The 14,341-nt window shown below is 37.3% G+C and overlaps 1 protein-coding gene across 11 annotated transcripts in view; it reads right to left on the bottom strand.

Annotated features, from left to right (window-relative positions):
* MRRF (mitochondrial ribosome recycling factor) overlaps positions 1-14,341 on the bottom strand; it is a 59,779-nt gene that overhangs the window by 45,148 nt on the left and 290 nt on the right. For 6 of the 11 annotated variants that reach the window (XM_060608776.3, XM_060608774.3, XM_060608775.3 and 3 more), the window contains exons 2-3: positions 9,509-9,729; positions 1,143-1,298 (exon numbers count right to left, since the gene is read on the bottom strand). In XM_060608776.3, coding sequence (XP_060464759.1) covers positions 1,143-1,298; positions 9,509-9,729 — 377 coding nt within the window. Of the gene's footprint in view, positions 1-1,142; positions 1,299-9,508; positions 9,730-10,810; positions 10,880-13,629; positions 13,700-14,096; positions 14,219-14,341 lie in introns of those variants that run through there. The other 5 variants (XM_060608782.3, XM_078436520.2, XM_060608785.3 and 2 more) reach the window with 5 other exon arrangements.

The following is a 14,341-nucleotide window of genomic DNA, read 5'->3' as shown; positions in this document are numbered from 1 at the left end:
TAAGTATCACATTTCTCCCTGAGCTCCTCTCAAACTGCTCTCTGGTTTCGGCTGCAGAATGTTAACAGGCCAGAAAGCACAGGGGAGACAAAGCACTTTATCAGTTTCATACCTAAAATAATAAGCAAGTTTAAAATAAACAGTTGGGAGAGATTGAATGGCACGCTCTACTGTCAGCAAAGGCAGAAATGCCCCAGTCCAAAGGTTGACAAATGACGGAATGGTCTTCTGATTTCACACAGGATCTCGTCTCTAAACTCAGTATGTTTCTGCTGGTGTTTATAAATGGAGCTGTATATTTTCCATTTGGTTTTCTTAAGAACAAGTTCATGAAGTATTTCCTAGTTTCCTTAGGAACTATCCCAGCCAAGATGTGAGTGGGAGCAGCCCAAGCTCCTATAGATACCTTCAGAGGGGGTCCCAGGCTTGACTCTAGGATGATGACAATTTCCAAAAGGCCAATTTAACAGCAATTGGATTTTTCCTGCCTGCCTGCACCATTAGCTGACAACTCACTTCTTCCATCACATCTGCAAACAGTTCTCTTAGACAGTTCTGACATTTCCCACTTAGAAAAGCCACTTTCAGGAAGTTATTAACCCAAACGGAATCTTCCTGGTCAAGCTCAGAGGTACAGAAATGCCTCAGATGGATAGGTCTGCAGCCACTTGGTTCCCAGTAAGGGACAAGAATGGCCAAATAGGACAAATTGGCAAAATCAGACCAAAAATGTCAGTTACTGTAAGACCAAATACCTAGAAGTGCTTATATAGTACAATCATAATAAAAATCCCATTTTTTGAGAGTGCAATTCCATGGGAGCAAAGACCATGCCTACTTTTGTTCACCACTTGTGGACCAGCACAATACTTAGTTCATCGTTGAATGGACAAATAAACGTAGTATTAACTACGAGCCAGGCACTGTGCTCGAACCATTACATGTGTCACCTCACTGACTTTAACACTCACCCCAAAGCTATAAGGTGGGAATCAGACAAGGAAACTGAGGACCAGAAAAGTAAAGTTAACTGCCCATGGTCACCAGTTAGTAAGTAACAAAGCTAGGACTGAAACCCAGCCCTGCCAAAGCCATGATCTTTCCACTATGCCCTTCTCCAAAACATTGGTTCAGTCACTAACCTGGTGAGGTCCTTATATTGACAGTCTTATTGAAATTATCTTTGAGCGCTTCTATCACAGACTTCATTTCTTCATCCACCTCTTCCAAGCTGATTATATCCTCAACCAAGGCAGCATTAAGACTCACTCTGGTTTGGAACTGTCCTTTCCCTTTGGCTAGAAAGTCAACAATCAGTGAATACAAGAACAGCAGCAGAAACAGAGACAATAAACAATTAGGGAAGGAGTGCCTACGAAATGCAGGGAAAAATGCCAAGTGCTAAAAAACTGTACATCATCAGTGTCCTACAAAATAGCCTACGTTTATTACCCACTGGATTCCCAGAAAATGCTAATCATTTTCTGAGGTACTAGTGAAGGTACAGGCTTTATAATGAAACACCCCAGGTGAAAATCCTGGCTATCACGCATACGAGTTTTATGACTTTGAGCAATTACTCTGCTCTTCTGAGTATCAGGTTCCTTCCCTATAAAACAGGGATAATATCTATACTGCCAGGTTGCTACGATACAAATTAAGTAATTCAAACACCTATAAGAGCACTATCCACATGGCATGCACTCCATAAATAAATTAATTCCTTATTTTTTAGAAAAATAAACAGAAGATGAGAAAGGTAAAGTGACTTGCCTAATGTCACCAGATCATGAAATAGTATAGCCAAGATTTGGTCTCAGATCTGCCTAATTTTAACCTACAAACTTTCCATTAGATTGTCTCTATACAATCTAATTGGAGACACAGGAAATACATTAATTCATTTTAAAACGAATGCTAAGACAAGGATATGCAAAGTATCTGATAGCTGGTAGAGACAAAAGGAACAACAGCAGTTACAGACATTAAATACCACCAGTGGTGATAATAATGACTCATATTTCAGAAAAATCAACAGCAATGGGAGCTGAATAAAATTCTATTTTATGCCTAAGCCACCATGGTGATTTTTCATTTACGTTCTATGTATATAGATCACTCCCACAAGTATACAAATATTCCTGCATTTCTTCGTGGGAGGTGGGTCAAGGGAAAAAAAGAATAAAAATATTAAGTACTACTACTATCCTACACTTATTTGCTAACAATTCAAGTATTTATTGAGATTCATTCACAACAAATTTTATTAAACATCTACAGAGAGCTAACTCCTGTGGTATTTGTATAGCATATTATAATTTGCAATGCAATTTAAAGTACATTCTTCTATTAGATAATCAAAGCAGCTCTTGGAAGTAGGAAGAACAGATATTATTACTGTTCCCATTGTAGAGGGAGATGAGATGAGATGAGAAATCTATAGCACAAGTCATTTAAATGTGTTCCCCAAAGTACCAACCAGTAAGCAGCAGAGTGATTTTTAAAAAAATATTTATTGGCTTGTGTCACCACCGTTCTTGAAACCTTATTGCCCTTAAGTTAACAGAATAATGGCTTACTATTTTTGGAACTAATGAAAGATGACAATCTTCAGATTCAGAAACACAAGTTCCAAACAGGATACTAAAAGTAAATTCATACCTAGACATCCTGTGAACGCAGAAAATTAAGGACAAAGAGATCTTGAAAAGAGCCCAAGATAAAAGAAAAATTATCTAAAAAGGATCAAAATTTACAGTAACAGTATACTTTCCAAGAGCCACAACAGGAGCTATAAATGATGGAAACAGTATCTTCAATTTTAGATTTTCTAAACTAAGAATGTATGTTAAAATTTTTAAGTGGGAGCCTGGGTGGCTCAGTCTGTTAAGGGTCTGATTTTGGCTCAAGGCATGATCTCATAGTTCCTAAGTTTGAGCCCCGAGTCAGGCTCTGTGCTGACAGCTCAGAGCCTGGAGCCTACTTCGGATTCTGTGTCTTCCTCTCTCTCTCTCTCTCTCTCTCTGCCCTACCCCTGCTCACACTCTCTCTCTCTCTCAAAACAAAAAGAAAAAAATTAAGTTATGCCCATCAATATGAGGATAGATAATATGAATAAAATAGTATACAGTCATGAGAAAGAAAGATCTACAACTACACAGAATAAATCTCACAATCATAACGTTGAGCAAAGAGGCTAGACACTAGAATACAGAGTGTGCAGCACAGAAGCCAGATATAAGAATATAGAGACAAACATAATCCTGCCATTAGAAGTCAGAATACAGGGGCGCTCAGTCGGTAAGTGTCCAATTTCGGCTCAGGTCATGATCTGGCAGTCTGTGTGTTCGAGCCCCACTTCGGGCTCTGTACTGACAGCTCGGAGCCTGGAGCCTGCTTTGGATTCTGTGTCTCCTTCTCTCTCTGCTCCTCCCCCACTCACACTCTGTCTCTCTCTCAAAAATAAACATTAAAAAAAATTAAAAAAATAAAAAAAAAAAAAGAAGTCAGGATATAGTTACCTACAAGGAGTAGGAGGTAAATTACTAGAAGGGAGCATAAAGGGGACTTCTGACATGCTGGGAATTTCTGGTTTTTGATCTAGGTGCTGATTACACAAGTGTTTTCAGTTTGTGAAAATGACCAAGCTGTTTCTTATGATAACTGCACTTTTCTATAGGTGCCTTTTAATTTCTATAAAAAGTTAAAAAAAAAAGAAATTAAGGGTAACTACCAAAACAATAAGAAATAAAATGTATAACTTCCAAATTAGCAGAGATGAGAAAACAGAAATAAAAAAAAATTTGGCTAATTCAACAGAAAGGAGGAGAAAAACAAAGAAAACTATGATAAAGTAAAAAATAAAATGGTAGATATACAAATACTCAGTAATCACAATAAATATACACAGACCAAGAATTTGACTTAAAAGTTGGAGACTCTCAGGATGCCTGAGTGGCTCAGTCAGTTAAGCATCCAACTCCTGATTTCAGCTCAAGTCACGATCTCACAGTCATGAGATCGAGCTCCCATGTCAGGCTTCTCACTGAGTGTGGAGCCTGCTTGGGATTCTCTCTCTCCCTCTTCTCTCTCTGCTCCTCCCCACCTTGTACGTGCTTTCTCTCTCTCTATCGAAAATAAATAAACATTAAAAAACTCCATCTATTTCAAAAACAAAAGTTACAGATTCTCAGTAAGATATTTTTAAATCTAGTCATATACAACACGTAAGAGGTTTTACAAAAACATAAGATTACAGAAAGTTTAATGTACATGAATGGAAAAATAACCCTGGAAAATATTAAACAAAAGAAGGCTGATAGCTATATCAACATCTAAAAATAGATTTTAAGACAAAATGCATTTTTAGAAAAAATGAAGGCCACTTCATAATGACAATAGAAACAATTCACCAGAAAGATACTCCCCTTCTGAGCTTAAATACACCACATAATGTAGCGTCAAGATCAATGGAATTAAAAGGAGAAACTGATGAATCTACGATCATACAAAGACATTCAAAATACCTTCCTTCATAACTGATAAATTGAGCAAATAAAACAAAATAGAAAATTTGATCAATACAATTAGCCAACTCAATCTAATGGTCATATACACAATCTTGCATCCAGCAGTAAGAGAATACACATTCTTCTCAAGCATATTTGGACTTGTATACAAAATGACCTTGTTCTATCCCTCAAAACAAATCTCAATAAATATCAAAGAATCTTCATCATATAGGACATAGTCTCTGATCACAGTGGGATCAAGCTAACTCTCCAAAAAACATGTTTGAAAATTTTTAAACACTTCAAAATAAGTCATGAACTAATGGAAAACACATAATGAAAATTTTAAGTGTTTTAAAATAATAATAATACTGTATATCTAAAACTTCTTTGAGCCACCTGACATATTTACATAGAAGTTTATAGCTTTATACACTTATAGGAAAAGAACAAAGGTTGAAAATTAATGAACTCTCCAGTTCAAAGGATAGAAAAAGAAAGACAGGGGAGAAAATAAACAGTAAAGGGCAGAAATCAATAAAACCAAAAATGACAAATCAACAAAATTAAAATCTCTTTCTTAAAAGGCTTATGAAACCAAAACACTTCTTTCAAGAATAACTGAGGAAAAAAAGGAAGTAGACAAATCAATTAATATTAAGAAAGAAAAGGAGAAGACAGTTACCAAAACATTAGAGATTTTAATAATTTTGACAGACTATTATGGACAACTTTATGCCAACAACTTTGAAAAAGTAGAAATAATAAAAAATTTCCTAAAAATACATAATTTACTAAAATTAACTGAAGAAAAAAGAGAACATCTAAATAGCATCATAATCATTAAAGAAACTGAATCTATGATTTAAAGCCTGCCCACACACAATACCAGGTTCAGGTGATTTCATAGGCATGTTCTAACAATCATGTAAGGAACTGATTAATCCTGGTCTTACACAGACCATCCCACTGAGAGAGAGACAGAAAGACAAAGATGAACTCCCAGCTCACATCATGAGACTAATATAGTCTTGATACCAAAACCGGACAAGGAAATGCTAGAAAGTTATACCCATCAATATCAGAGACTTACATTAAGGCTAGCCTCACATAAAGGTATAGACTCAAAAATCCTAAATTAATATTAGCAAACCAAATCCAACAACATACATAGAAATTATGCATCAAGCAGTGTACATACAAATTACATATCAAAAGGAGAAAGCAGGGCTCATACCAAAAATGCAAAAGTGGTTTAACATCAGAAAAAGCTACTGATGTTGAGTCACCCCATTAATAGATTAAAAAAGTAAAAAAAAAAAAAAAGACGATCGTCTCAATAAATGCACTAAGAGCATTTGATAAAAACTTAACACCCATTCAAAACAAAAATTCTTAACAAAATAGGGACAGAAGATATTTGCTTAAAAGAGAGACAACTGAAAAATAAAGCAAACATAATTCTTGATGTTAACATATGAGAAGTGTTCCTTAACAAGTCAGAAATATAACAAGGATGCCTACTATCATCAGTCACGTTTATTCAAATTATATTAGAGTTCCTAGCCAATGCAGTTAGAAAGAGAGAAGGGAGGGAGGAAGAAAGGAAGAGAGGGGAGGAAGAAAAGGTATATGGATTAGAAAGGGAAAAACAGGGCTACCATCATTTACGGGTATCACAATTACCTGGAAAATTCAAAAGAATATACAAATAATAGATCTAATAAAAGAGTTCAAAGTTGCAAGATATCACATCGGTGTATAATAACCAAAAGTGTTCCTATTCACCAGCAACCAAACAGCACGAATGATCTTTAAAAAAGATATGAATTTAAAAAAACAAATCTTCCATAAAATAACACAATAGATCCACTCATGACCTTAAGGTAGGGTCATTTTTCTTAAACTGAAAAAAAAAAAAAAAAAAGCATTATCCATAAAGGAAAAGATTAATAAATTGACTACCTTAAAATTAAGAACTTCTATTCATCAAAAGACACAATTAAATGTAAGTGATGAATCACTGAATTCTACTCCTGACACCAACATTACACTATATGTTAAGTAACTCGAATTTAAATAAAAACTTGAAACAAAACACCACTAACAGACTGAAATGGCAAGCACATCAGCAATACGTACATATGACATAAGTCTTATCTTTAGAATATACTGAAACTCCTACCAATTGACTTTTTTTTAATGGGCAAAAGACTGGAAAGAGGATATACAAAGAGCCAAAAAACAGATGTAAAGGTGCTCGCCATCATCACCCATCAAGAAATGACAAATTAAAACCACAATGAGATAAAACCACACACCCATCAGAATGGCTAGAAATGAAAAGACAGTGTACTGAGCACTCGTGAGTACGTGGAACAAAGAGAAAGCTAAAACCTCTTTGGTAGGAGTGTAAACTGGCACAACCATTCTGGAAAACTGTATGTACTGAAAGGGAATATGCACATCCTCGAAAGACTCGACCATCCCACCTCTTGGTATATGTACACCAACAGGAAGGTATATATATATGGGCACCAAAATCCATGTACATGCACATTCACAGTAGCATTATTTACTTCCAGTTCAAAACTGGAAGCAGCCCAAATGCCCATCAACTGGACAAGCATACACAAGTTGTGGTATAAGCATTCACTAGGATACCATAAATAAAAACGCAGAGACAACTACTACATGCAACAACATAGACAAATCTCACAAACAGATTGTTACCGGAGGAAGCCAGGCACAAAAGAAGCTACAGTGAGCTCAAAAAGAGAAAACCCAATCTATAGTGCTAAAGTCCCAAAATGGGTTATCTTTCAAAGGGTGACAACTGAAAGGGACGGGCAGGAAGCTTCCAGAGTACGAGTGATGTTCTATATCTTGATGTGGGTGATGGGTACAAGGCTGTGTTCACTTTGTGAGAATTCTCTGAACTGTAACCACTTACAATGAATGTATGTACTATTCTGCATATATGTTATAACCCCAAAATTTATTTAATAAAAAATATGTATGTGACCAAAACGACAATACCCAGAAATAAAGCTGATCAAAGAAATGTATAAAATCTTTATGGAGAAAAACTAACAATATGATTATAAATTTCACATACACGAGTGAAAGACCAGAAAAGTGTGTAGTAAGGGGAAAGATTTTTACCACTAGGTCCAAGGCTTTCTGACAGTGATTCAGGTAGCAAGAAATTTAGAAGAGGAAGAGATAAGTGATTCAACAAAATCAACTAAAATCAACAAAAAACTTGACATGCAACAGAGGAGGCATTACAAATCTGGGAGTAAAGAAGGGGCTAATCAATAAGTGATGTTGACACAACATATGACCCATTTCAAAAAAGAAACTTAAAACTAGATTCCCAGCCTCACAACACCTTCAAAAATAAATTCCATATGGACTCAAAACCCACGAAAAGTAAAAAACTTTAAAATATTTAGAAGAAAATATAGAAGAATATGACTCTGGGTAGGTAAGGATTTGTTACAGAAGACACAAAAAGTACAAATGATAAAGGAAAGGACGAAAAAAATAGGACCACATTAAAACTTATGGTCAACAAAAGACACCATTAAGTAAAAGGCAAAGCAGACAGCTATAGCACAATCAACAAACGACTCTCATTCCTAATACAGAAGGAATCCAACAAATTTCAAAGAAAAAGTGAAACAACCGACTTTTTAAAGAGGCAGAAGAGCTAAAAACTGAGCAGCCAAGTAAATATGAAAAGCTGCTTACACGCTATAGCTAATGTGTGCATCAGGAGGCCCCCCCCCATTCCCAGTTCTGCCACTATCTAGATGTGACCATGGACAAACATCGTACATAGGTACCTCGGTTTCCTCGTTTGCAAATGGTGAGATTTGGGCTTCACCAGATAATTATAAAAATGTCTTCACTAGATAATAATAATTCTTTCAATAGATAATTATAAAGGTCAAATTATTAAATACGTGAATTTGTGAAATTTAAAAAAAATCAGTGCAACATACAGATGAAAAGTTGTTACCATTATCACTAGTAACAATATAAATCTTCTAACTATTAATGCTCTTACAGCAATTTGTTAATTTTCCTATTAATAGCAAAGGGAGGGTTCATATGAAACCATAAAAGGAAAGTCAGCGGAAAAAATATTCAGCAGCATGTTTCCAACACCATCCTTGGGAATGGACTCCCTGACCCACCACTGCAAATAGCACGTGTGCTTTGAGGTGTGCTGAGGAGTGCTTTCTGCACTCCTTATTCATTCAACAACATTTTTTGATACATACTATGTGTCAGGACCTGTTAGGTACTAAATAAGGCACGGACCCTATTCTCATAGGGTCCAGCATAGAAGACACAGAACAAACAATAATTAATCTCACAATTAATTGATTAATTAACGGGTGCTGTGCTAAGGATGTCAAAGGTAAAATAACAGTGCACAAGAGTGCACGTAGCAAGGGACCTGACCCAGTCTAAGGGGTCAGAGAGGACTTCCCTGAGGAAGCGACATTTAAGCTGAGACCTGCGGCATATCAAAGTCTCATTCTTGGATGACACAAACCATTAAGATCATCCATCTAAATCCATGGCTCTAATACCTCCTCACCCAACAAACTTCTGGTTTTAATTTCACTTCCAACAGAGGTCTTGCTTGTTATAAGGAGAAAATATGTTGATCTCTGCCACAAATATTCTGGTTGGCTTGGCACTTACATCTCTAATTCCAAAACTAAAACTAAAAGAAGGAAATGAGGTATATTCTGAGCAATGGTAACACGGGAGGCCACACGGTAATGAGCAAAGAGACCCTTGGTTCTAACACTGTCTCTGTCACTGTGGTATTTAAGCTGATGAACTGAACTATCTGAGACACCATCTCCACGTTCTTCCTCAAGGGGAGAAATTCAGTACATCTCTGAGATCCCTTCCAGCTACAATAGTTCAAGGGCTAAATGCAAGAAAAGGGCGAAGAGGTCATATATCTCTACCTTTGGCTTTCTTGGTAGCGAAATAACGGATTGGTACAGCTGGTGAGGCCATGTATTGTCCATGGTCATTTTGTCTGCCACTCACTGTCTTCAGCGTCACTTCTGAAACAGGTCTGGTCAAGGCTGCAAAGGAGTTACAAAAGACAGGGTGGACCAAGCGGAAGCATCTTAATCCCAAGGCCATGCCGGAAGACAATCCTTGTGAACATTCACTATAAAGACTAAAACCAAAAAAAAAAAAAAAAGGAAAACAGATAGTATTACAACTTCAGAAAATAATTTGTACCAATTATCAAGCAACAACTGCAAACTAAGCTATATGCTAAGCAATTTAAATATATTACCTCCTCCCAACAGCCATACAAGGAAATATGATTAGCCCCATATTACAGAAAGATACTGAAGCTCACAGAGATTTAAGTAACTTGCCCACAGTCTGTAGGACTCCAAATCGCCAGGCTCTTTCCACTGTACCAAATGCCCCTTATAGTACACAGGAAACACAGAGTTAAGTAAATGTGCAGCAGCTGAAATCTTTAATGATGCTAATTAAACCCTTACATGAGAAAAGGCAAAAAAATCTTGATAAAGTTATACTCTAAAAAGGGAGGGCAGAGCACTGGAAGAGGACTTTAAACTAAATTTAAAAAACTCATTTCAACAGGCATAAAATGACTGGAAAATTCACACGACAGCATTTAATTAAAATTTTCTTTGGTTCCTTATGCGCTGATTACCAATTAGAATGCACTTTACTTTAATGTGAGTCTGAAGCACGGTTGAGGTTTGAGGTCTTCCATGTTACAGAACTAAAGCTCTGGAAAATGCCACCCTCCTCTGTGTTAACACAAGTTATACATTATACTTCTAAGGTCTCTGACCATGAAAAGATGCGGGAGTCTACAGCCAGCTTCTGCCAGGAATCTGGCTATCACTCAGTTAAAACCAAGAGCAATTAGCATCAAATACCTGGAAGTTACTATCTTTGAAAATCAGTCCTATACCTCATTAGAAAAAAAAAAAAAAAAATCCCATCCTTAAATGTTAATGCAGCAGAACTGAATAAAAGCATGCACTTTGCAGTCAGGAAGACCTGGAATCTAATCCCAGCTCCACCACTGACTAAATGCCCCTGAACACCTCTGCACCTTCATTTCCTCAACTGTGAAATGGGGATAATTATAGTTATTTCTTAGGCTCGGGAAGAATAAATGAGTTTACGCAGGTAAGATAATTGGCACAGTGCCCAGCTAATAGCAGGAGCCCCCCGCCCCCCAAAGAGTATCTGTTGACAGCTATCACCTTTCCTTTCAAAAAGACTTCTACACAACGGTCAGACACAATAAAGAATCCCGCGTGTCTTTACCAATGATAGTCTAAGATAGTATAAGATAGTCTAGCCAGTCAGATCTGGATGTAAATTCCAACTTCGGGCAATTCACTGCACCTATCTGGGCATCACTTTCTTCATCTGCAAAATGAGAAAAATAATCCTGATCTTAAAATGAGATAGTAAATGCATGTAAAACACCTAGCACAGTGGCCGGGATATAGTACCTACTTAATAAATGCTAGCTACCATTATTATTATTTCTTAAAAGAAAAGCGAGTAAATCAAAGGCAAATAATTTCTCCTGATGGAGGTGTTTTTTTTTTTTTTCTCTCCTGCTGGAATTTTTAATAGCAAGGGATGCTAGATGTCTGTGATTGACTACATGAAATCAGTAAAAGCAAATCTAGATTTTAAAAAGTATCTTTCCTCTTCTTTAATTATTTTCAATAGCTACTATTAATTGAAGTCAGGCCTGGGCTGCTTGCTTTACCATGTCTAATCCTCCCAATAATGCCACAGAGAAAGTATAATAATCTCCATTTTACAGATGTAGAAACTGATGCTCAAAGAGACCATTGCTGTCCAAGGGCACGGAACTATTGGCTCTGCCCTATTTTGCCAAAACTGTTCACAAAATTTGGCTCTAAGTGAGGTTTCTATATCTAGGTTTTTCTAATATAGCCAATGCCTTACCCACACTTATATCCAAATATGGCTGTATAATAATGCGTTTTGTTGTTGTTGTTTTTTTAATCTACAGGGTTTCAATCTGGCTGCTCCATTTAAGACAGGTTTCCTGGTGTTCCTGTTGCAGGTCATAATACCAATCCACAAAGCAACAGGAAATCAAAATGGGTTAGAAATAAACAACCTTTGACAGAAAGCGCAGCACCCAAAAGCAGACCCAGTACATGTGAACCGGAAGACAACTCTATAAATAAACCACATTGCTGAAATGTTTTAGGCGTAGATTTTAATTGCACAGAAGTCAGGAAATTTCAAAGTAGAGGTTCAATAAAGGCAGTCCCTTGGGCCCTTTACCTTAAGGACATGCATATTAACAGTTCAGCACAGAAGAGTTAGTCAAGGAAAGGAACTGTCACAGGAGCCCAGGTATTATCCGACAAAATTAACCTAAACTCAGAAAAAAATGTGAGAAAGTATTTGGGCTTTGGACACAGCCTTGAAATGGAATCCCACACTTAGGAGCTGTGTGACCTTGCATAGATCATTTAGCCTCTCTGAGCTACAGTTTCCACCCCATTTTTACTGCCGTGATATTACTGAGCCTTCAAAAAGATAATTGTAACAATAATAATGAAACAATTGCTAACATTTACAGAGTTACAACTATGTGCCAGAAACTATTCTAAACGCTGTATTGCATACATTAACTCATTTGAGCCTCATGATATCACTATGAAAAAAGGACTATTAGTATACCCATTCTATGGATGAAGAAACAAAGGCACAGATAACTTGCCCAAGATTAGATTTCAGGCAATCTAGCTCCAGAGTCTGTGCTCTTATCCAGTGTACTGTATACTATTACATATATGAAACACTCAGCAATTATTGACGTTATTATTAAAACTGTTGGGAGTATATTTTAAATCTATTTGAGGCACATACTGTTTTTCCAAAGTTAAGGTTCTCAAAACTTGACTTTGTGTTTTCTATAGAAGGTGCATTTTAATTTTGTAAAGAACTAGATGAGGGACACAAAGCCCTAGCTTATCCATTGTCCCAGCAACTTCTCACAATCCAGCTGTATATTAGCTTATAATATGTACATTTTTATAAACACGGATGTGGGTCCTCATTGTATATAAAGTACTTTCACATGTATTATCTCATAACCAAATTCATAATTACCACCCACATTTTACAAATAAGCAAAATGATTTTTCATTTCCTTGAATATTCATTCCTCCTGCTCCTGGGTCTTCAAACATAATGCTGAAGTTGAATCTGCTTGGAATGATCTTCCCCCACCTCTTTAATGAACCATCTCTCATTTTTCTTTCAGATTTCAGCTTAAGCATCACTTTCTCAGAGGATGCCTTTCTTGGCTGTCTCCTCCAGTCCAACTCGGTCAAATGTCCTGTAGCCCACTTTCATCAACACCCTATACTTTTTTCATAGCACTTAAACAGTATCAGCTAATAGTTATTAGCTGTGTAGTTATTTGATCACTGCCTACATCCCTCCCTGAGACTATAACCACCACAAAGACTGATCTCTGGTTCTCTTGTTCACTGCTGTACCTCCAGCATAGCACAGTCCCTGAATACAGAAGACACTGAATATGAGTGATGAATACATACATGAATGAAAGTCCAGAAAGATTAAGTCCTTGCCCAAGGTCACAATTACAGTGCAAGATCTGGACTCTAAGCCTCAGATTGAAGGTCCTGGGCTCTACTTCCCAACAGTGCTTCAATCATCTCTTAGTCTCCCAGATTTTTCACATAGAGATAGTAGGGTATGCTCTCTAAATTCAGTGCCACATACAGGTATTTGCAGCAACTGACTACATAGTATCTGACTATTCACAGCATCATGACTATAGTATAGAATCATGTCCCTGATGTAACCAAAGGAGGATGACACACTTTAACAGGTAGAGAAACAACTTTTGCCTAAGAGCTAGAAGGTACAGATCCCAATATTCCTCTCATCACTCCCTGCCAACAATCCTCTTTAGATTCATAACCACCTGTATTACAAAAAGCATTTGTGGCAGCTCTCCAGTGACATGTGACTTGTACCAAACCACTTCTCCTACCTAGATTGTGTTTCGCCAACTGCAAAATGAAGGGTCAGTTCAGGTTTTCATTCTTTCGAACTAAAAAGCTCTCCAAGATTCTGGAAAATGCAGTAGAGTGCGGTGAAAGGAAAAAAGGCACCAAACTTAGAGAAGACCTGGGAAAGAGTCCTGGTTCTAGCACTTCCTAGATATGTGACCTCAGATAGATCACACTCCCTGGACCTCAATCTCCTAGGTAAAATGTAAATGACAATACTATTTGTCAGGGTTACCAGGACGATCGAATGAGGTAAGGGCTGCAGAAACACTTTGTAACTAGACAACGGCTACTGAAATGACAACTGTTTGCTGAGGGAAGGCACAGAGTAATGGTTAAAAGTTAAGGCTTTGTAATTTAAGCTCCATCCCTCACTAGCCGCATGACCCTGATAAAGTTATTTCTCTGAGCTTCCATTTCTTCATCATGGGGGGGCAATAATACCTACCCCCGTGGGATAGTTCTGAACACTAAATGTTCCTGCCAGATAGTGGGCTACAAAGGAGGGGATGCTATTGAATAAGCACCCTCCCCTCCGCATCCTCGAAGTTCGTAGCTGAGGGGACAAGCCCCGCCCCCACCCCACGAAAATCTCGCGGAAGCGACAGGTCCCGCCCCCAGTCTTAAAGGTCAAGCCGGATTCGAATGGAACCGGTCAGGGTACGGTGATCAGACTCCCTCAGGTTCCCCAGA

This window comes from Panthera onca, chromosome D4 (assembly GCF_046562875.1).
Source record: "Panthera onca isolate mPanOnc1 chromosome D4, mPanOnc1 haplotype 2, whole genome shotgun sequence".
Taxonomy (NCBI): Eukaryota; Metazoa; Chordata; class Mammalia; order Carnivora; family Felidae; genus Panthera; species Panthera onca.
The sequence above is the reverse complement of the archived record's forward strand: the minus strand, read 5'-3'. Positions and strand labels throughout refer to the sequence as shown.